Genomic DNA, 21,352 nt, shown 5'->3' on the forward strand with positions numbered 1-21,352 from the left:
CCAAAGTAACAAAGGCTACCATCAGTAACACACTACGCCGCCAGGGACTCAAATCCTGCAGTGCCAGACGTGTCCCCCTGCTTAAGCCAGTACATGTCCAGGCCCATCTGAAGTTTGCTAGAGAGCATTTGGATGATCCAGAAGAGGATTGGGAGAATGTCATATGGTCAGATGAAACCAAAATAGAACTTTTTGGTCAAAACTCAACTTGTCGTGTTTGGAGGAGAAAGAATGCTGAGTTGCATCCAAAGAACACCATACCTACTGTGAAGCATGGGGGTGGAAACATCATGCTTTGGGGCTGTTTTTCTGCAAAGGGACCAGGACGACTGATCCGTGTAAAGGAAAGAATGAATGAGGCCATGTATCATGAGATTTTGAGTGAAAACCTCCTTCCATCAGCAAGGGCATTGAAGATGAAACGTGGCTGGGTCTTTCAGCATGACAATGATCCCAAACACACTGCCCGGGCAACGAAGGAGTGGCTTCGTAAGAAGCATTTCAAAGTCCTGGAGTGGCCTAGCCAGTCTCCAGATCTCAACCCCATAGAAAATCTTTGGAGGGAGTTGAAAGTCCGTGTTGCCCAGCGACAGCCCCAAAACATCACTGCTCTAGAGGTGATCTGCATGGAGGAATGGGCCAAAATACCAGCAACAGTGTGTGAAAACCTTGTGAAGACTTACAGAAAACGTTTGACCTCTGTCATTGCCAACAAAGGGTATATAACAAAGTATTGAGATGAACTTTTGTTCTTGACCAAATACTTATTTTCCACCATAATTTGCAGATAAATTGAGACAATGTGATTTTCTGGATTTTTTTTCTCATTCTGTCTCTCATAGTTGAAGTGTACCTATGATGAAAATTACAGGCCTCTCTCATCTTTTTAAGTGGGAGAACTTGCACAATTGGTGACTGACTAAATACTTTTTTGCCCCACTGTATCACCGTTCCTTTAATAATACATTTTAATCATATGGGAACTGAGGATCCTAATTGTTTGTCCTAATTTTTGTCCATTCTTGCTTGATACAAGAATTCAGCTGCTCAACAGTTCATGGTCACCATTGTCCGATTCTCCTCTTCATGATACCACATACATTCTCAATAGGAGACAGATCTGGACTGGCAGCAGGCCAGTCAAGCACTTGCACTCTGTGTCTATGGAGCCATGCGGTTGTAGTCCATGCAGACTGAGGCCTGGCATTGTCCTGTTCAAATAAGCATGGACCTCCCAGGAAAAGACATTGCCTTGATGAATTTGTCTCTAAAATCCCAATATATCAATGGTACCTTCATACACGCAACTCACCCATGTCATGGGCACTGATGCACCCCCATACCATCACAGTGTTTTTTCCATCTTTCTCCGATAAACTGAATGGCACTGAGAACTCGACGTCTGGTTTTCCCGAAAACCAGCTGAAATGTAGACTCATCTGACCACATCACACATTTTCACTGTCTTTCAGTCAATCCGAGAGGAGTTCAGGCCCAGAGAAATTGACGGCATTTCTGCATACAATTGATGAATACCTTCCTCCTTGCATAATACACTTTCAGGCTGCATTTCTTGACGCAGCGGCAGAATGTGTTAAGTGACAACTGTTTCCAGAAGTACTCCTGAGCTTATGTTCCTATATTTGTCACATTAGCATGACGGTTTCTCAGGCAGTGCCACCTGAGGGCTCGAAGGTCATGCACGTTCAGCAGTGGTTGCCAATCTTGTCCTTTATGCACCAAGATGTCTCCAAATTCCCTGAATCTTTTCACAAATATTATGTACTCTAGATTTTGAAAGGCCTAAAATCTTTCATTGAGAAATGTTCTTTTTGAATTGAATAACAACTCTCTCATGAATTTTGGCACAAAGGCGTGAGCCATGATCCATCCTTGCTTACAAATACGATATACCTTTGGTGTATGCTCATTTTATACCCAATCATGTTACCAATTAACCCTCTGGGGTCTGAGGGTATTTTCTGGCACTAATGATTTTGGCATGCTCTGATAATGATGTCAATTTCAACAAATTTGACCAGTATTTTCAAAGTCATATGACTTTTTTGTATTCAGCACAAGTTCAGCTACAATAATATCTATGTAACATGTATGTCATGATTGCAGTTAAAAAAAAACCACATAAATGAAGATGTTGTAAAAAGCAGTTTTAGAACTGTGTTAGAATTTGTGAAAAAACATTGCCTTACCCATTGTGATGAACCATTTTGGTCACTTGAAGTGATTCTGTTCAGTCTTAGGAATGTATCAAGCACAAAAACTTACATCTGCCCCATTGATTTGGACAACTAAATGGCTATCAAAAATGTATGTCCTATTGTTTTGGGATAAAGACTTGGCAGTGGGAGGGGTATTCAATGAGGAGTAAAAAATTCCATTTCATTCAATAAGAAGAGTGAATACCCCTCCCACTGCCAACTTTTAATCCCAAAAGAATCCTTGACTTGCAAGTGACGTCAAAGCAAAATAGAAACCCGGATATCGGCCATGTCGGTGGATATACAAATGCGGGGGTCATGCGACATTCCACACAAAACAGTCACACGTGCGCAACTCTGTTTTTCCACTGCTTTAAGCATTCTTTCGGCGATGCTATATCTTTGGTCTATGGTTGTGGTCACAACAGTATTCATGACCGTGGCACGTTCCGATTTTTTAGAATTCTGTCCGTGGTTCGGAAAGAGGACTTGGAAACTCTGAGGCTTAGGACAGAGAGGAGATGAGGGGATCAGGACACTTCGTCCAATGACCATTTCATCCAATATTTAAGACATTTTGTCCAAAAACTTTCATACAGACTATCAATTTTTTTATATTTCAGGTATTCCAGTGTTCCCAAATGAAAGCCCCGTGAGAGCACTGCTTGGTGCCTAAAGATTTAACATGATCCAGCTGCCTTTAAAAATGAATAACTCGGCCAACAGAGCTTGCAGCGAAGCCAAATTTTACAGGCACCTCTCTCTAAGCCATCCCCTTTGAAAGAACATGGTCTGGGGTCAGTAGGACCGCGCCTCAGCCCGGGATTCGTGAACAAAGCCCCCGCGAGAGCGCTGCTCCGCACCTAAAGATTTAATATGATCCAGGCAGAAACACTTACATGCAAACAAGCAGTCTGCAATGACAAAGGAGTTAACTCATCCCAGGGTCAGCAAGTGGCACGGGCCTATGTGGTTACCCCCCTTAGTATGCTCTTTAGTGTCGAATGTACTCATGCACTCATTTGCTTTACAAAAATGCGTTTTGTTTCGGTCAAATTCCATTGAGAATTCCTCCTTTTTTTGAACAAATACCAGAACTATAAAATAATCGATAGTGTGTATGAAAAAGGTTTGGATGAAATGTCTTAACTATTAGACAAAAAGGCATTGGACGAAACGATCTGTATTCGTACTCGATGGTTGGTAGAAGCATCTTATCTTCAGAAAAGTCTGACTTTTTTTTAAAATATGGGTCAAAACCACATATATCTATCTTCTCTTTGTATCGAATCTTCGCTCAACCATTCAAATCCTGGTAATACTGAGAAAATTCAGCATTGCTTAATTCAGTATTGCTTACAGACAGACACACTTTCAGTGGCTGCCATCCTAGTTGCTTTGTATATCCAACATCATGGCAGACGCTCATGACCTAGCACATTTTGATCACGTGGTTGCAAGTCATCTATAGCAGGGGTTCCCAAACTTTTCCATGCCAAGGCCCCCCAAACAGCATTAGCTTCTGGCCGGGGACCCCCTTTGCAAACCCACAGACAATGCTACAAAATATGTAAAGAAACATCAACTTTTAGAATGTTTTCTCTTACTTTTATTCAATAGTCAATAATTGTTACATTTGTTTAGCATAAGAATATTATTAATTAACATGTTTTCAACACAAATATTTTCGCACTGAACAATAAACTGTATAACCTCCTGTAGTACCTGATTCAACTCGTTATCCATCCTTTTTGCGACCAGTGCCTCGCGATGGAGCATACAGTGTGTGGCCACTACATGCGGGGCCTTCTGCTTAATGAGAGCGGTCACTCAACTGATCTTCCCGTCATTGCCGCGACTCCGTCCGAACACACCCCCACACAACGGGTCCAGTCCAATCCGTTAGACTCGATGTAATCGTCCAAAACTTGAAAAATGTCTTTCCCAGTAGTTCTTCTTTCAAGTGCTTTACAAAATAGTATTTCCTCCACAAACCTTTCCTGTGAAATAAATCTGATGTACACAAGCAGTTGGGCCTCATTGGATAAATCTGTGCTCTCATCCAGCTAAAGTGCGAAGTATTCGCTGGCTCTCACCTGCTCCAACAGCTGAGCAGATACGTCTTGAGCCATGTCACCAATCCGTCGGCTCACGGTGTTATCAGAGAGTGGGACAGCATCGATTTTTTTGGCAGCATCCTCACCAAGCAATTCTCGGACAATGTCTTTGGCGGCTGGTAAAATCAAATCTTCTCCAATTGAGTGAGGTTTTTTAGCACAAGCAATGTGGTACGAGGCTAAAAATGATGCCTTCAGGGCCCACTCAGGGACAGTAGCTTGCTGGGTGAATGCAGCAGATTGCCTGACCAAATGCTCTTCTTTGCGTCTGAAGAAATCTACTGTTTTTTCGGCATCTGTCGGATGTTTTTGTACCAAGTGACGCTGAAGTTTCGAAGGTTTTAAGCACTCGTTTGACAGGGTCTCCAGACAGAGGATGCATTTCGGGCAATCATGGCCATTTTTCTGTATGGCTGTAAAGCCATACTTAATGTATGCTGCCTCGTATTTTCGGATTTTAGTTGGCCAGGACTTCTTAGTTTTTTCGCAGCAGTGTCCTCCACAGCAGGGCTGTTGGTTTGTTCCTTCAGTCTCTTCTTCAAAAACCTGTCCATTTTGCGCTAGCAATACACTAGCTTGAGGAGCAAAGCAGCTTGATAAATGGCGCAAACCGCAGCGTCACAGGCAATCGGAGAGATGAGCATGGCAAACAACGTTACGATATGATGTATTATTATTAATAATTATATTTTATAATAATGATTAAAAAACTAATTACAATATATTTAATAATAATTATTTTAAAAAAGGAAATTTTTAATCGCAATTTTTTTATCGTCCCTCCAACTTTCTGAGGCCCCCCTAGCGCCCCCTGGCGGACCCCACTTTGAAAACCACTGATCTATAGGACATACATTTCAGGTAAGATAATTTTTATTTTTTTTTAACATTCCAGCACAGTTCTAAAACTGCTTTTTACAACATCTTCATGCATCTGTTATTTAAAAAAAAAGTACAATTATGACATACATACTACATTATTGTAGCTGAACTTGTGCTGAATACAAAAGGTCATGCGACTTTGAAAATACTGCTCAGATTTGTTGAATGTGACAACGTAAGAGCATGCCAAAATCATTAGACTACCAGAAAAAACGAAGAAGAAAAGAAAGCAAACAAGTGACTGTGTGTGTTTTATTTACTCAGTGGCAGTGCAGGTTTTATTTACTCAGTGGCGGTGTCCTGCTTATTGTGGAATCTTCCAAAATGGAGTTCCTTGAATATCCTATAAACATTTCAGTCTTATTTTTCCTCTGTTCCAGCTTTTTTTTTTTGAGTGTGTTGCAGGCATCAACTTCAACCTTCATTTATATTTACAAAATACAATTACAAAAAGTTAGTCAGGAAAACTACTGAAAAATCTTTTCTTTGTATGATCTGGGGTTAAGTATTAGCCAAAATCTGAAGTGCCATATTGACTGCTGCATGTGGGCATGGTAGAGACATTTAACTGACAAGTGTGTGTGTGTGAGAAATACATTTTAATTAAAAGTGCCTGATACCCAAGGTCACTTCACAAATTGAAACATGCAAATGCAATTAATACAGCATTAAATAAACAATAATCTCAATTTTATAAGGTAGTAAAACCAAGTCACAGTAAATACGGCAGCTTAAAGAGATGAGATTTTAGGTGGCGTTTGAAGTCCGCAAAGGATTCACAGTGTCTGATGTAAAGGGAAAGTGAATTCCAGAGCTTACGGGCAATGTGACTGAATGCTCTTTCTCCCACGGTGTTGAGGTTCATGTTTGGTATTTTCAGTAAACCTGCAGAGGAGGATCACAATGAACAGGCAGGGGTGTAATTCTCAAGGAGGTCACTGAGATAAGTGGGAGCATGGTTATGTAAAGCCTTATAAGCTAGGAGCAGGACTTTAAATTGGACTCGATATGGAACTGGGAGTCAGTGAAGCTGCAGGAGTAAAGGTGTTACATGACTTGTGGATTTTGAGCATGTTATGATCCTAGCTGCAGAGTTTTGGATTAACTGGAGCCAGTGGAGTAGCTTATTCGGGATGCCGGACAAGATAGAGTTGCAGTAGTCAACACGAGATGTAACATTAGCATTGACCAGAACTTCTGCACTCTGTAAAGTGAGGGCTGGGCGTAGTCTTGTGATGTTCCATAAATGAAAAAAGGCACTGCGAGACACATTGTTAATGTGCGCATTGAAGGACAGCATACCATCTAATATTACACCGAGACTCTTGGCCTGAGTGGAGCAAGGTATGGTGCAGCCATCTATGGAGAGGGTGAATGTGTCCATTTTTGCAAGAGTGGAGTTTGAGCCAAGAACTAATAGGTCAATCTTTTTGCTATTTAGCTTTAATTAGTTCACTGTCATCCACAAATTGAGGTCATGGAGACAGGCGATGATTGCAGGAGGAGGAAAAGAGGTTATGGGTTTGCTGGACATGTAAAGCTGGGTATCATCAGCATAGAAGTGAAACTGAACACCATGTTGTCTAAGGATACTGCCAAGTGGGAGGAAGTAGATGATAAATAGCAGAGACCCCAGAACAGAGCCCTGAGGAACCCCCTTTGTAACAGGAGAGCTCTCTGACTTACAGCTCATTATTTGTATGAACTGTGTCCTACCAGAGAGGCAGGAAGTGAACCACTGATGAACACTGCCTTGGACTCCAATGCTGGCTAGATGCTCCAGAAGAAGCTGATAAGAGATGGTGTCAAAAGCTGCACTGAGGTCCAGAAGGATGAGAATGGAAAGAAATCCAGTATTGGCCGCACAGAGGAGGTCATTGGTTATCTTAACCAAGTCAGTTTCTGTGCTGTATTTCGGACAAAAAACAGATTGAAATGGCTCAAATAGGTCATTGTCCTTCAAGTGGTCCTGGAGTTGAGATGCCACCATCCTCTCAAGAACTTTAGATATAAATGGCAGACTTGAGATAGGGCGATAGTTGTTGAAGTCCTCAGTATTCAGCTCAGGTTTCTTCACAGTTGTTCTGACAATAGCAGTTTTTAATGAAGGGGGAACGATACCAGTGATAAGAGAAGTGTTGATTACTGAGGTTATCATTGGGGCAACAGACGGCAGGCACATCTTAACCAAGCTTGCTGGAACAGGGTCCAGCTGACAGGTAGAAGAATTGCACTTTGTGATGAGACCAGAGATACAACTTTCAGTTGGAAGACTGAATTCACAAAATTTCTGTACTGAAGAATGTGCTCAGAATTCATCACTTTATGTACAGCAAGACCAGTCTTTTCTGATAGCTGCTCCAGGTGCTGACCCATGGACTTCATTTGACAGAGTTCAGGTGTAAACCAAATTACAGTGTGTACAAATGAAACAGTCTGTGCCTTCAAGGGAGCAAGACTGTTAAGCACTGTAGGCATGCCGTTGTTGTAACAGACAACTAGATTCACCAATGAAGCGTGAGGAGCAGGGCAAGGATAGGAGGCAATTATAGAAGTGAAGTCCTCTGGTTTCACCTTTTTGATATGGACATTACACACTGAACTTTTGACTTTATGTTGGGCAAGTAGGTGTCAAATAGCACAATTCTGTGATCTGAGATGGGTAGTTCGGCAGTACTGAAATTCCCCGGTGTAATACCAGAGCAACAGACCAGATCTAAAATATGCCCTTTGTTGTGGGTGGAAAAGTCAACATATTGGGTGATATCAAAGCAATCAAGCATGTCCATAAAGTTTTTTTGTATATACATTGGAAGAATTGTCCGAATGTATATTAAAATCACCTATCAAGATGACATTAGGAAACACTGCACTCAAAGTAGAAACAACAGTTGAAAGTTCAGAAATAAACACTACTGATGGTTTAGGTAGTCTGTACATTACCGCAAAAATGGTAGGTGCAGATCCACAGAGTTTGACAGCCAGCAGTTCAAAAGAGGATTGAATAGGTACAGCAAGTGGCGTCAGTTTGATGTTCTCGCGATAGAGCAGTGTGAGACCGCCTCCTCTCCTGGAAGCACGGGATTTACATATACAGTATGGAATCAGTGTGTTTTACTGGGAAATACACCACTCGTAATTTTCATACGAGCTACATCCGGGACATGGAGATCCAAAACCGTGCCATAAATCTCAACATGTCACTCATGAGGAAATCGATGAATTGTTTAGATAAATTTGGGTACTTTTTGCTTGTGAATGTGTCTACATAATAAAAAGAACATCACACGTTGGCTTGAAGATATGAAGTTTATCTTCTTGTGTTGAAAAACTCAAATTTTTCATATGAAATACATTGTGGATCTGAGCGACGTATTTAAATAATCTTGGCTGGCATCGAGTGGTACGTTAGAAATATTCCATTCAGCTAGCATGACAATGAATGAGTCAAAGACAAGTTCAAGATCATGATAGTGGAATGGAATACATCTGATATACCACGAAAGAAAGCCAGCCAATATTATAATTATTATTATTATTATTATTCAGACACACTCTCTTCATATCAGCATTCTCAAAGGCCAATGCTAGCTTACCCGCAAGTTAGCGCTGTCAGCATGGCAGTGAAGTCACCTACAGCCAATGTAGCGATCATCAATAGTGTTAGCAAAGGCCAATGCTAGCTTACCCAGGAGTTGGTGCTGTCAGCACGGCAGTGACATCATCTTCCAGCCGGTGTAGCATTCATTAGCGCGACAGTGAAGTCACCTTCCAGGCACTGTGGCGTTCATGAGCGCGGCAGTGAAGTCACCTTCCAGCCACTGTAGCGTTCATCAGTAGTGTTAGCGACTGCTAATAAAGCAGTGCTATCGAGAGCAAGTAGCACAGGCTAATGACTGAGAAACTAAGATTTCTGTTTCCAGACTCTTCTTACACACACGCTCACCACAGTATTTTTCACTCATACTTAAGTATTAATTTCCCTCTGTAATTTACTTAGTTACTTTTAAAATCAACACTGACAACTACAGACAACGGAGCTACCTGGCAGCCAAAATTCTCTCAAAATCTTCTGTTTGTAATGAAGCAAACCTGGCAGCCATGTTTGTTTACAAATTGTCACAATCGCTTGCTAGCGCGGAAGTTTTATGTCTCCGACGTGTCTTTTTTCCAGTTTTTTTATGTCCACTGGTATGTTTTTCTTTTGTAAATATGCATGAAGAATATCTAATGAGGTTTTGGTAGCCTTTCGGGTGGTCAATGCATCTTTCTCTTTTCCGACAAGCACAGAAACGATTGTGCGCATGCGCAGCAGAAAAATTTCTCATTGGATATTTACACTCCAACGTGTAACATCATGTTGTCTTGACAACGTGCAACATCGTAACAATATTGCACGCTCACTCTCCATTGGGTAGAGTAACATACAGTGTCTTGCAAAAGTATTCATCCCTCTTGGTCAGGGTGTCTACAGGTTTTTCCAAGTTAAATTTAAGACTTTTTAAGACTTTTTCATATCATGTTCCAAAAAAAATTAAGACCAAATCTAAAGTCACGCAAAAACGTACTCTTTTGAAAAAAAAAAAAAAACTATATAATTTAATGTAACTTATTGTTCTTGTAAACATTCACTAGAAAACACTATTCTAGTAGAAGTACTTCAGGCCATCCTTAAAAAAAAAATCCGTTTCCTGTCCACCGGGTGAGCAAAAAAATTATTTTTAAGTTCATTTCTTAGACAAGGATTTTAAGCTAGTTACCTTGTTGACAGTTTCGGCGTGAAACTTCCGCCTTACTCAGAATTGTCACCAGATGTCAGGTGGTGACGTGCCTTATCAGCTGATGTTACGTTACGGAGGCATGAACGTCCTGTCCGATTTGACAGGTAGTCCACGCCTCCTGCTGTCAGGTCGCTCCCCCAGGACGGCGCTCCAGGTGTGTGACAGCGTGTACGCTCCCTCATCCAGGTTTATCGTCCTTTCTGCCCGCTTGCGTATCTCCACTGCCTCTAAAATCCAACGCTGGTATCTATTTTCTTCAGCGCGAATGACTCTGGCCTCTTCCCAATTCATTATGTGATTTTGTCGTTTGCAGTGGTCTGAAATGGCTGATTTTAGGTTTTCTTGGTATGCTTTTTCAGATCTTGTGTGTCTTTTTGTTGTTTCTTTCTCACATTCTATTTGGTGTTCTTTCCTTCGTGTATGGAAGCATCTACCCGTTTCACCAATATAGACTTTGTTACATGAACGGCAAGGGATTTCATAGATGACATTGCATTTGTTGTCCGGTTGTATTTTGTCTTTGGGGTGAACTAGCAGCTGTCGGAGGTTCTTGTATGGTTTGACCGGGGTGTTGATATGATATTTCCTCATGGATCGTTGAATGCATTCTGTGACTCCTTTTATGTATGGTAGTGTGACAAAGCCCCGGTTTGTTTTTTCATTGTTTTTTCTTGTTTGTTTGTTTTTTTCCTTTGTTTGTGTCTGTAGTTTCCCTTTTCGGATTGCCCACGGTGGATATTGGCAGTTTTTTAATGCCTGTTGAATGTGTTGGTCCTCCTCCTGTCTGTTTTTCTCCTCCGTGATGTTCTGTGTTCAGTCGTATAGTGTTCTGATTACTGACATTTTATGTGCGATGGGATGTTCAGATGTCCAGAGAAGATATTGGTCGGTGTGTGTAGGTTTTCTGTATGTTGTAATTCTAATGTTCCCTTCTTCTGTATGGTGTATTTTTAGGTCCAAAAAAGCTATTGTCTTGTCCATTTCCTCTTCGTGTGTGAATTTTATGTTGCCTGTCTTGTCTATGGAGTTTAGGTGATCGGTGAGTTGTTGTGTGTGGCCTGTTTTGATTATTTCAAGGATGTCATCAACGTATCGTTTCCAGAAAATGGGTTTGCAGTCGTCCGGTGCTGTTTCTATGGCTCGGGTTTCCAGATCCTCCATGAAAAAGTTGCATAGACTGGCAGATAGCGGGTCCCCCATTGCAAATCCCTCTTTTTGTCTGTAAATTGTACCTCTGAATTGGAAATATGTGGAAGTCGAAATGAAATGCAACAGTTTTGTTATGTCCTGTGCTGTAAGTTTTGTGCGTTTTTTCAGAGTTCTGTCTGCTTTTAACCGGTTTTCTACTATGTTTAGTGTGTTTGTGACCGGTGTTTTTGTAAAGAGGGATATGACGTCATGTGATACGAAGATTTCATCCTTTTCTATCTTGATTTCCTTTAATTCTTTCGCCAGTTGTTTTGAGTTTTTGCAGTGGTATTCCGTAAGTCCGAGGAGTGGTTTGATTATGTCTGCAAGTGTCTTGGAAAGGTTGTAGGTAACTGATCCTATGCTGTCCACAATGGGTCTTAGTGGTGCTCCGGGTTTATGAATTTTCGGTGTGCCGTATATCCGGGGGGTGATGTTTGCTGTGGGGATGAGGTGGTTGTATGTTTGTTAATCAATTTTATTGTCATCCAGTAACGGTTTAAGTAATAACTTAAGTCTTTTTTTCTTTTCCTCCGTCGGGTCTTTTTTGAGTACTTCATATGTGTTTGGGTCCGTGAGCATTTCATTCATTTGTTTTCCGAAAAGGGAAACTACAGACACAAACAAAGGAAAAAAACAAACAAACAAGAAAAAAACAACGAAAAAACAAACCGGGGCTTTGTCACACTACCATACATAAAAGGAGTCACAGAATGCATTCAACGATCCATGAGGAAATATCATATCAACACCCCGGTCAAACCATACAAGAACCTCCGACAGTTGCTAGTTCACCCCAAAGACAAAATACAACCGGACAACAAATGCAATGTCATCTATGAAATCCCTTGCCGTTCATGTAACAAAGTCTATATTGGTGAAACGGGCAGATGCTTCCATACACGAAGGAAAGAACACCAAACAGAATGTGAGAAAGAAACAACAAAAAGACACACAAGATCTGAAAAAGAAAAAGCATACCAAGAAAACCTAAAATCAGCCATTTCAGACCACTGCAAACGACAAAATCACATAATGAATTGGGAAGAGGCCAGAGTCATTCGCGCTGAAGAAAATAGATACCAGCGTTGGATTTTAGAGGCAGTGGAGATACGCAAGCGGGCAGAAAGGACGATAAACCGGGATGAGGGAGCGTACACTCTGTCACACACCTGGAGCGCCGTCCTGGGGGAGCGACCTGACAGCAGGAGGCGTGGACTACCTGTCAAATCAGACAGGACGTTCACGCCTCCGTAACGTAACATCAGCTGATAAGGCACGTCACCACCTGACATCTGGTGACAATTCTGAGGAAGGCGGAAGTTTCACGCCGAAACTGTCAACAAGGTAACAGGCTTAAAATCCTTGTCTAAGAAACGAACTTAAAAATACTTAAATAGTCAGACATAATGAACTTCCACTACATATTAAAAATAAGTTATGGAGAAGATAGTGCCAAAGAGGTACGCTACCTGGAAAAACTACGGAAAAAACTGGCTCGACAAAGAAACCATCTCCGCTTCAATCTCCGCTGCCGGGACGAGGGCATCATCCCAGCAAGCCTCTACATCAAAAATCCAATTCCAACAAGAAACGTGGAAAGAACCATCGAAAAAGCGCGAATGACTCTGGTAAGAGAAAGGATCAGATGCACGACAAACAAAATCAACAATTTAAACACAGAAATAGCACAACGAACACAAGATTTCAAACGCCGGTTCAAACTCAGCAGTGACATGGAAAAAAATATGGAAGAGCATCTGAATACAATACAAGAACAAGAGTTCTCAAAAACAAAAATACGTCACATTAATAAACTGAATAGGCTTATCAGGAAAAAGAAACAAAATAAATGCAAGGAAAAGCAAACAAACAAAAAATGGATTTGCAACCTGTCTAAACACACACTAACAACAGCAGAACGCACTATACTCTCACGGGGCCTTAACTATACCATTACACCAAATAGAATCCCACACGAAGAATTCATACTGGCTACGGAACTAGCATGTAACATGATACAGGACCAAGGACAGAAGGCCGCATTAAGCCCATGTTTACATTAGACCGTATCAGCGGATCATCAGATTAACGTTTTTAAAACGATTAGTGTGCACACAGCAACACCAATACACGATTTGCGTGCACACAGCAACACCAATACACGGATACGCTCAGCTCCGCAGGCATCCTGCGCTCCAAATCACTCCGCCCTGAACAGCGAGTGCCCTCTGGAGGGTGCGCACTCCGGCCTTGCGCAGCTCACAGAGCACGCGAGTGAAGTGCACAAGCTGTGATTCGGGACTGAGCCGCTGTGTGTGTGATCCCAGTGCATATCACTTACCACTTGCAAGTGGAAGGATGGCAAGCCTAAAGACAATCATAACTACACAATGGGCAGTATTTGCATCAGTATTTGCAGTATTTTCATACTTTTATACTCTTTAATGAAAGGTGATACAAGGCGGAAGTCCGCGCCGTTTTTCAGCAGTCGCGTCACATGACCAACGCCAGCAAATCAGGAAGGTGGCTGTCACAGTGACGTTGTCCAATGACGACGCCAGCTAGAGCTCAGCACAGCGTATCCACGTATTCTCAATGTTTACACAGCACCGGAGCTGACACGATCTGGATTGAATACGTGGACCCTGGCGGATTCCCGTTTCCTGGCGTTTCCAGGCAGTTTAATGTAAACAGACAGTGCATCCGCGAAGAAAATGAGACAGATACAGTCTAATGTAAACTTGGCCTAAGAAACGAAGTGGCAGGTATCCTCACCTCAGCTAAACTGCCACCCAAAAACACAACTAAACAGGAAATGGAAGCCATCAGGACACTTGCAAAGAACAACAAAATAACAATATTACCGGCTGACAAAGGGAGGACTACGGTTATTCTGGACACTACTCAATATGAAAAACAAATGAATGAAATGCTCATGGACCCAAACACACATGAAGTACTCAAAAAAGACCCGATGGAAGAAAAGAAAAAAAGACTTAAGTTATTACTTAAACCGTTACTGGATGACAATAAAATTGATTAACAAACATACAACCACCTCATCCCCACAGCAAACATCACCCCCCGGATATACGGCACACCGAAAATTCATAAACCCGGAGCACCACTAAGACCCATTGTGGACAGCATAGGATCAGTTACCTACAACCTTTCCAAGACACTTGCAGACATAATCAAACCACTCCTCGGACTTACGGAATACCACTGCAAAAACTCAAAACAACTGGCGAAAGAATTAAAGGAAATCAAGATAGAAAAGGATGAAATCTTCGTATCACATGACGTCATATCCCTCTTTACAAAAACACCGGTCACAAACACACTAAACATAGTAGAAAACCGGTTAAAAGCAGACAGAACTCTGAAAAAACGCACAAAACTTACAGCACAGGACATAACAAAACTGTTGCATTTCATTTCGACTTCCACATATTTCCAATTCAGAGGTACAATTTACAGACAAAAAGAGGGATTTGCAATGGGGGACCCGCTATCTGCCAGTCTATGCAACTTTTTCATGGAGGATCTGGAAACCCGAGCCATACAAACAGCACCGGACGACTGCAAACCCATTTTCTGGAAACGATACGTTGATGACATCCTTGAAATAATCAAAACAGGCCACACACAACAACTCACCGATCACCTAAACTCCATAGACAAGACAGGCAACATAAAATTCACACACGAAGAGGAAATGGACAAGACAATAGCTTTTTTGGACCTAAAAATACACCATACAGAAGAAGGGAACATTAGAATTACAACATACAGAAAACCTACATACACCGACCAATATCTTCTCTGGACATCTGAACATCCCATCGCACATAAAATGTCAGTAATCAGAACACTATACGACCGAACACAGAACATCACGGAGGAGAAAGACAGACAGGAGGAGGACCAACACATTCAACAGGCATTAAAAAACTGCCAATATCCACCGTGGGCAATCCGAAAAGGGAAACTACGGACACAAACAAAGGAAAAAAACAAACAAACAAGAAAAAACAACGAAAAAACAAACCGGGGCTTTGTCACACTACCATACATAAAAGGAGTCACAGAATGCATTCAACGATCCATGAGGAAATATATCACATCAACACCCCGGTCAAACCATACAAGAACCTCCGACAGTTGCTAGTTCACCCCAAAGACAAAATACAACCGGACAACAAATGCAATGTCATCTATGAAATCCCTTGCCGTTCATGTAACAAAGTCTATATTGGTGAAACGGGCAGATGCTTCCATACACGAAGGAAAGAACACCAAATAGAATGTGAGAAAGAAACAACAAAAAGACACACAAGATCTGAAAAAGAAAAAGCATACCAAGAAAACCTAAAATCAGCCATTTCAGACCACTGCAAACGACAAAATCACATAATGAATTGGGAAGAGGCCAGAGTCATTCGCGCTGAAGAAAATAGATACCAGCGTTGGATTTTAGAGGCAGTGGAGATACGCAAGCGGGCAGAAAGGACGATAAACCTGGATGAGGGAGCGTACACGCTGTCACACACCTGGAGCGCCGTCCTGGGGGAGCGACCTGACAGCAGGAGGCGTGGACTACCTGTCAAATCGGACAGGACGTTCACGCCTCCGTAACGTAACATCAGCTGATAAGGCACGTCACCACCTGACATCTGGTGACAATTCTGAGGAAGGCGGAAGTTTCACGCCCAAACTGTCAACAAGGTAACGAGCTTAAAATCCTTGTCTAAGAAACGAACTTAAAAATACTTAAATAGTCAGACATAATGAACTTCCACTACATAGAGCAAAAAAATTTTCAGTCGGGAGGGAGGGATTTTTTTTTTTTAAATATATGGATGGATAAGAAATCGCAATGCTGTGTTTGCTTTTTCTTTCAGTACTTTTTTATTACAAAAGCAGACACATTTAATAAAATGACAGTTTAATCAACTGAAACTTGTACAAAAACTTTAAGTTAGCATTTTAAATGCTGACTGCAACATTTGCAAAACTTTTACAAAGGTACTTAAAATGTCCGACACACTGACTTTTTGTAGTTCTAAATCGACCGTCAGGCCTAGTTCGGATGAAATTACACTATTAAACTGATCACTGAATGATTTGTTTTTCTGAATCTTTACTATTTTGTTGTTCGCTAGAATACCATTTTGCGATTTCACACTTAAGCAAATGTTTGAAAACTCCAGATCTCCTTCCTTCATGGTGGCTGCCATTTTTTTGTGCCGCACAGCGCATGCACAGAGCTGATTCAGTTCAGAGTGCGCGCGCACTCGGCGGAGGCAGTAGTGTGTCGGGGAGGGAACAGAAGCAGAGATAACGCTTATTTTGTCTCCGGTAAACCAGTCTTCTCTCGTTCAATTGCGTGCTGGCATCAAAAGACACCGTTGGTTGTAAATGAAACCAAACTGAATCATTGGAGTGTATTTTCATACACAAATGGAGAAATGTTCACTGAGTGTGTAATTGTGTAGCCCCACTGCAGACCGTTGTCGTTGTTAATTCATAGCATGCTCAGTTGCGTGAATGTGTCATGCACCGAAAATAAGAGATTTACAAGCCAGGAACGCCTCATGATGCAATACACAAGAAAAGAAAGAAGATTTACTGCCATTTTACTTTGTATTTGAGTAAAGTGAATAAATAAATGGTCTGTGGAAAATACATTTAATCCTGGGAACTGCATGCACAGGAGTTTATTTTGTGTTTACTCCCGCCCGGCTGGCTACTTATTTGTCATGGCTGGCTAGTATGAGCCTTAGTGGAAAGCCCTGGGAACGCGTAAATGTCAAGTTCGATTTTAGATTTACGAACCCGAAAAAAATGTCGAAAAACCGGCGTTAAAAAAAAAAATTTCAACCGCACAAACGGCACTCGCCCGGCCGGTGGACTGGAAACAGAACATTTTTTAATAATGGCCTCATTTCTTTTCCTTGACAGGCATTCACACACTCAGAACACAATATAAGGATAGGATAAACTTGTAACTATGTGACAATCAGAATGCAGTCACAGCGTTAGAATCCAATGTAACAATGTAAAAATGTGAATGAAGTCACACAGAATCCAATGCAACAGTTTTTTTTTATTATTATTTTCTCTGCTTGGGGAGTCACACTGTAAGCAGAATTGTTCAATTCCATCTTTGGTCAAACAACAATGCAGAAAACAACAGTTAAACAATGTGAATGCACATACACCTGAAACTTCGGCTCACTCACTTTAAAGGTATGCTCACTTGCACTTCTTAAAACACTTGGAACGATACCCACACACAAACAATACTATTCTCTCACATGCACGCAATAGAATATATTCTCTCTCTCTCACACACACACACACAATATTCTCTTACATCACGCAGATCTATCCTCTTCTCCACGACCGTTAGTGGTGGCAGCGCTGAAGTCAGATATTTGAGGCTGATGCTCGCGGCCTTTAGCAAAAGCAACGTGCTTGGCGCTCTTCATATGAGAGTCCACCGCTCTTATCCCCGTTGTGCCCAACTTAAAAGTCTTACAGCATGCTACACAGTATGCCTCGTTGGCATCTTTGGGGACAGCTTTCAGCCACCACGAGTATTTTGCATCTTGCAGCCAGTTATCATTAAACTTACATTTACCCATTGTGGCTCGGACTACCCTCCATCAACAGATCAGGCACTGAGTGGTTGTCAAGCACGCGTGTGTCTAGCAACCGGTGGATTCGGAGCCTGCGCAGTATAATTGTAAGCATCAAGAACAATTAAACTTTTTCCCATCCAAAGTGTACCACATTTTAACGATATGACTGAGTAAAATCTCCATAAATTTAAGATTGAAAATTTAAGACCACAGGGTTTGAAATTTAAGACAATTTAAGACTTTTTAATGGCCTTATTTTAGGAAAATTAAATTTAAGACTTTTTAAGGACCCGCAGCCACTCTGTTGGTGTTTGTCCTGTTTTGTCACATTACAAGCTGGAATTAAAATGGATTTTTTTGGGGGGGGTTACCACCATTTGATTTACACAGCATGCCTACTATTTTAAAGGTGCAAATTGTTTGTTTTTTTTATTGTGACACAAAAAATAATTAAGATGAAAAAACAGAAATCTGGAGTGTGCATAGGTATTCACCCCCTTTCGTATGAAACCCCTAAATAAGAGCTGCTCCAACCAATTCACTTCATAAGTCACAGAATTAGTTGATTAACAGCCACCTGTGTGCAATCAAAGTGTCACATGATGTCTGTATAAATCAACCTGTTCTGGAAGGACCCTGACTCTGCAACATGACTAAGGAAGCAAGGAGCATCCAAACAGGTCAGAGACAAAGTTGTGGAGAAGTATACATCAGGGTTGGGTGATAAAAACATATCCCAAACTTTGAATATCCCATGGAGAATTATGAAATCCATTATAGCAAAATGGAAAGAACATAGCATCTCTACAAACCTAACAAGAGAAAGCCACCCACCAAAACTCACTGACCAGACAAGGAGGGCATTAATCAGAGATGCAACAAAGACACCAAAGATAACACTAAAGGAGCTGCAAAGATCCACAGCATCACTTTAAGCCATGCACTCCACAGAGTGGGGCTTTATGAAAGAGTGGTCAGAAAAAAGCCATTGCTTAAAGCAAAAAATTAAGAAAACACGTTTGGAGTTTTCCCAATAGCATGGGGCAGACTCCCCAAATACATGGAAGATGATTCTCTGGTCAGATGAGACTAAAATTTAACTTTTTGTCCATCATGGGAAATGCCATGTGTGGAGCAAACCCAACACTTCCCATCACCCTTGCCTCTTTTCCACCAAAGCAGTTCCAGGGCTGGTTCGGGGCCAGTGCTTAGTTTGGAACCGGGTTTTCTGTTTCCACTGACAAAGAACTGGCTCTGGGGCCAGAAAAACCGGTTCCAGGCTAGCGCCAACTCTCTGCTGGGCCAGAGGAAAGAACCGCTTACGTCAGCGGGGGGGAGAGTTGTTAAGACCAACAACAATAACAAGACCGCGAATGATCGCCATTTTTAAGCGACGAGAAGCAGCAGCTGTACAAACGCGAAGTCATCCATTATTATTATTGTTGTTGTTGTTGCTGCTGCTGCTTCCGTGTTGTTTTTGCTTCGATATTCGCACCAAGGTTTATGCAAACGTAGCGACGTAACTGATGTATACAATGACGTAATGACGTGGCTTCCCTTAGCACCGTGAGCTATGGAAAAGCAAACTGGTTGTCAGCTGGCTCGCAAGTTGAACGAGTTGTGAACCAGCACCAGCCCCGAACCAGCCCTGGAACTGATTTGGTGGAAAAGGGGTACCTGAGAACACCATTCTTACAGTGAAGCATGGTGGTGGCATCATCATGTCATGGGGATGTTTTTCATCTGCAGGGACAGCAAAGCTGGTCAGGAGTGAAGGAAAGATGGATGGCATGAAATACAGGGCAATTCTGGAGGAAAACCTGTTTGAGTCAGCCAGAGGTTTGAGACTGGGATGAATGTTCACGTTCCAGCAGGACAATGACCCGAAACATACTGCTAACGCTATAGTGAAGTGGTTTAAAGGGGCACCCATCTGGTCTTTTTTCCAGTCTTCAGCTGTCCAGGTTTTGGTGAGTTTGTGCCCATGAGTGCTTATTTGAATTACTACAGACTTCCTGTCAGCTCAAACCAGTCTGGTCATTCTCTTCTATGCTCTCTCAACAAGGTGTTTTAGCCTGCAGACCCTCTGCACATAGGATGTGTTTTGTTTTTTTTGCACCATTCTGTGTAAAATCTAGAGAATGTTGTGTGTGAAAATCCCAGGAGATCAGCAGTTTCTGAGATACTCAAACCAGTCCTTCTGGTGCCAACAACCATGTCACAGTTAAAAGCCACAGAGATCATGCGTTTTGCCCCATTCTAATGTTTGACGTGAACCTTAACTGAAGCTCTTGACCTGTATCTGCATGATTTTATGCACTGTGCTGCTGCCGCGTGTTTGGTTGATTAGATAATTGCACCAGCCCCTAGCACACTTGCACAGTGACCTGCATGCCTGCCCTTTCATGCAATTATCCAGTCAACCAATCATGTGACAGCAGCACAACGCATACAGTCATTCAGGTACAGGTCAAAAGCTTCAGTTAATGTTTACATCAAAGGCCAGAATGTGACATTTTGAACTCCATGACTTTAACTGTGATAAATAAGTGGTCAGTGAGTGCAGAATCAGGCATCTCTCTATCAGGTAGCATTTGCTTATTCATTACTGTGACTGAATATTGACTGGTGTGTATATAGTGCAATAGTGTCAGAGGACGCACCATGCTGGCATCGATGATTTGGCCCTGGCCTGATTTGCTCCTCTCTAGCAAAGCCAGAATGATTCCTAAGGCACACATCAGGCCTCCTCCTGCAAAGTCAGCCACCAAGTTCAGTGGGGCATAGGGTTTCTCTGAGCTGCGGCCCAACATGGACAGCAATCCTGTTCCAGAAGGATACAAGAGGGGAAATTCAAAAACACCATGAAGTACAAACATAAAAGCTGCAGACACACTGATTCTCAAACAGATGAGCAGAAATACAGTGGGGCAAAAAAGTATTTAGTCAGTCACCAATTGTGCAAGTTCTCCCACTTAAAAAGATGAGAGAGGCCTGTAATTTTCATCATAGGTATACCTTAACTACAGTATGAGACAAAATGAGAAAAAAAATCCAGAAAATCACATTGTCTGATTTTTAAATAATTTATTTGCAAATTATGGTGGAAAATAAGTATTTGGTCAATAACAAAAGTTCATCTCAATACTTTGTTATACACCCTTTGTTAGCAATGACAGAGGTCAAACGTTTTCTGTAAGTCTTCACAAGGTTTTCACACACTGTTGCTGGTATTTTGGCCCATTCCTCCATGCAGATCTCCTCTAGAGCAGTGATGTTTTGGGGCTGTCGCTGGGCAACACGGACTTTCAACTCCCTCCAAAGATTTTCTATGGGGTTGAGATCTGGAGACTGGCTAGGCCACTCTAGGACCTTGAAATGCGTCTTACGAAGCCACTCCTTCGTTGCCCGGGCGGTGTGTTTGGGATCACTGTCATGCTGAAAGACCCAACCACGTTTCATCTTCAATGCCCTTGCTGATGGAAGGAGGTTTTCACTCAAAATATCACGATACA

General features: G+C 41.8%; 1 protein-coding gene across 2 annotated transcripts in view; it reads right to left on the reverse strand.

Annotated features, from left to right (window-relative positions):
* Positions 1–21,352, reverse strand: part of amacr (alpha-methylacyl-CoA racemase) — a 74,074-nt gene that overhangs the window by 32,390 nt on the left and 20,332 nt on the right. For both annotated transcript variants that reach the window (XM_060935068.1, XM_060935069.1), the window contains exon 4: positions 20,501–20,661. In XM_060935068.1, the coding sequence (XP_060791051.1) occupies positions 20,501–20,661 (161 nt within the window). The remainder of the gene's footprint in view (positions 1–20,500; positions 20,662–21,352) is intronic.

The sequence above is a fragment of the Neoarius graeffei genome, chromosome 12 (genome assembly GCF_027579695.1).
Source record: "Neoarius graeffei isolate fNeoGra1 chromosome 12, fNeoGra1.pri, whole genome shotgun sequence".
Taxonomy (NCBI): Eukaryota; Metazoa; Chordata; class Actinopteri; order Siluriformes; family Ariidae; genus Neoarius; species Neoarius graeffei.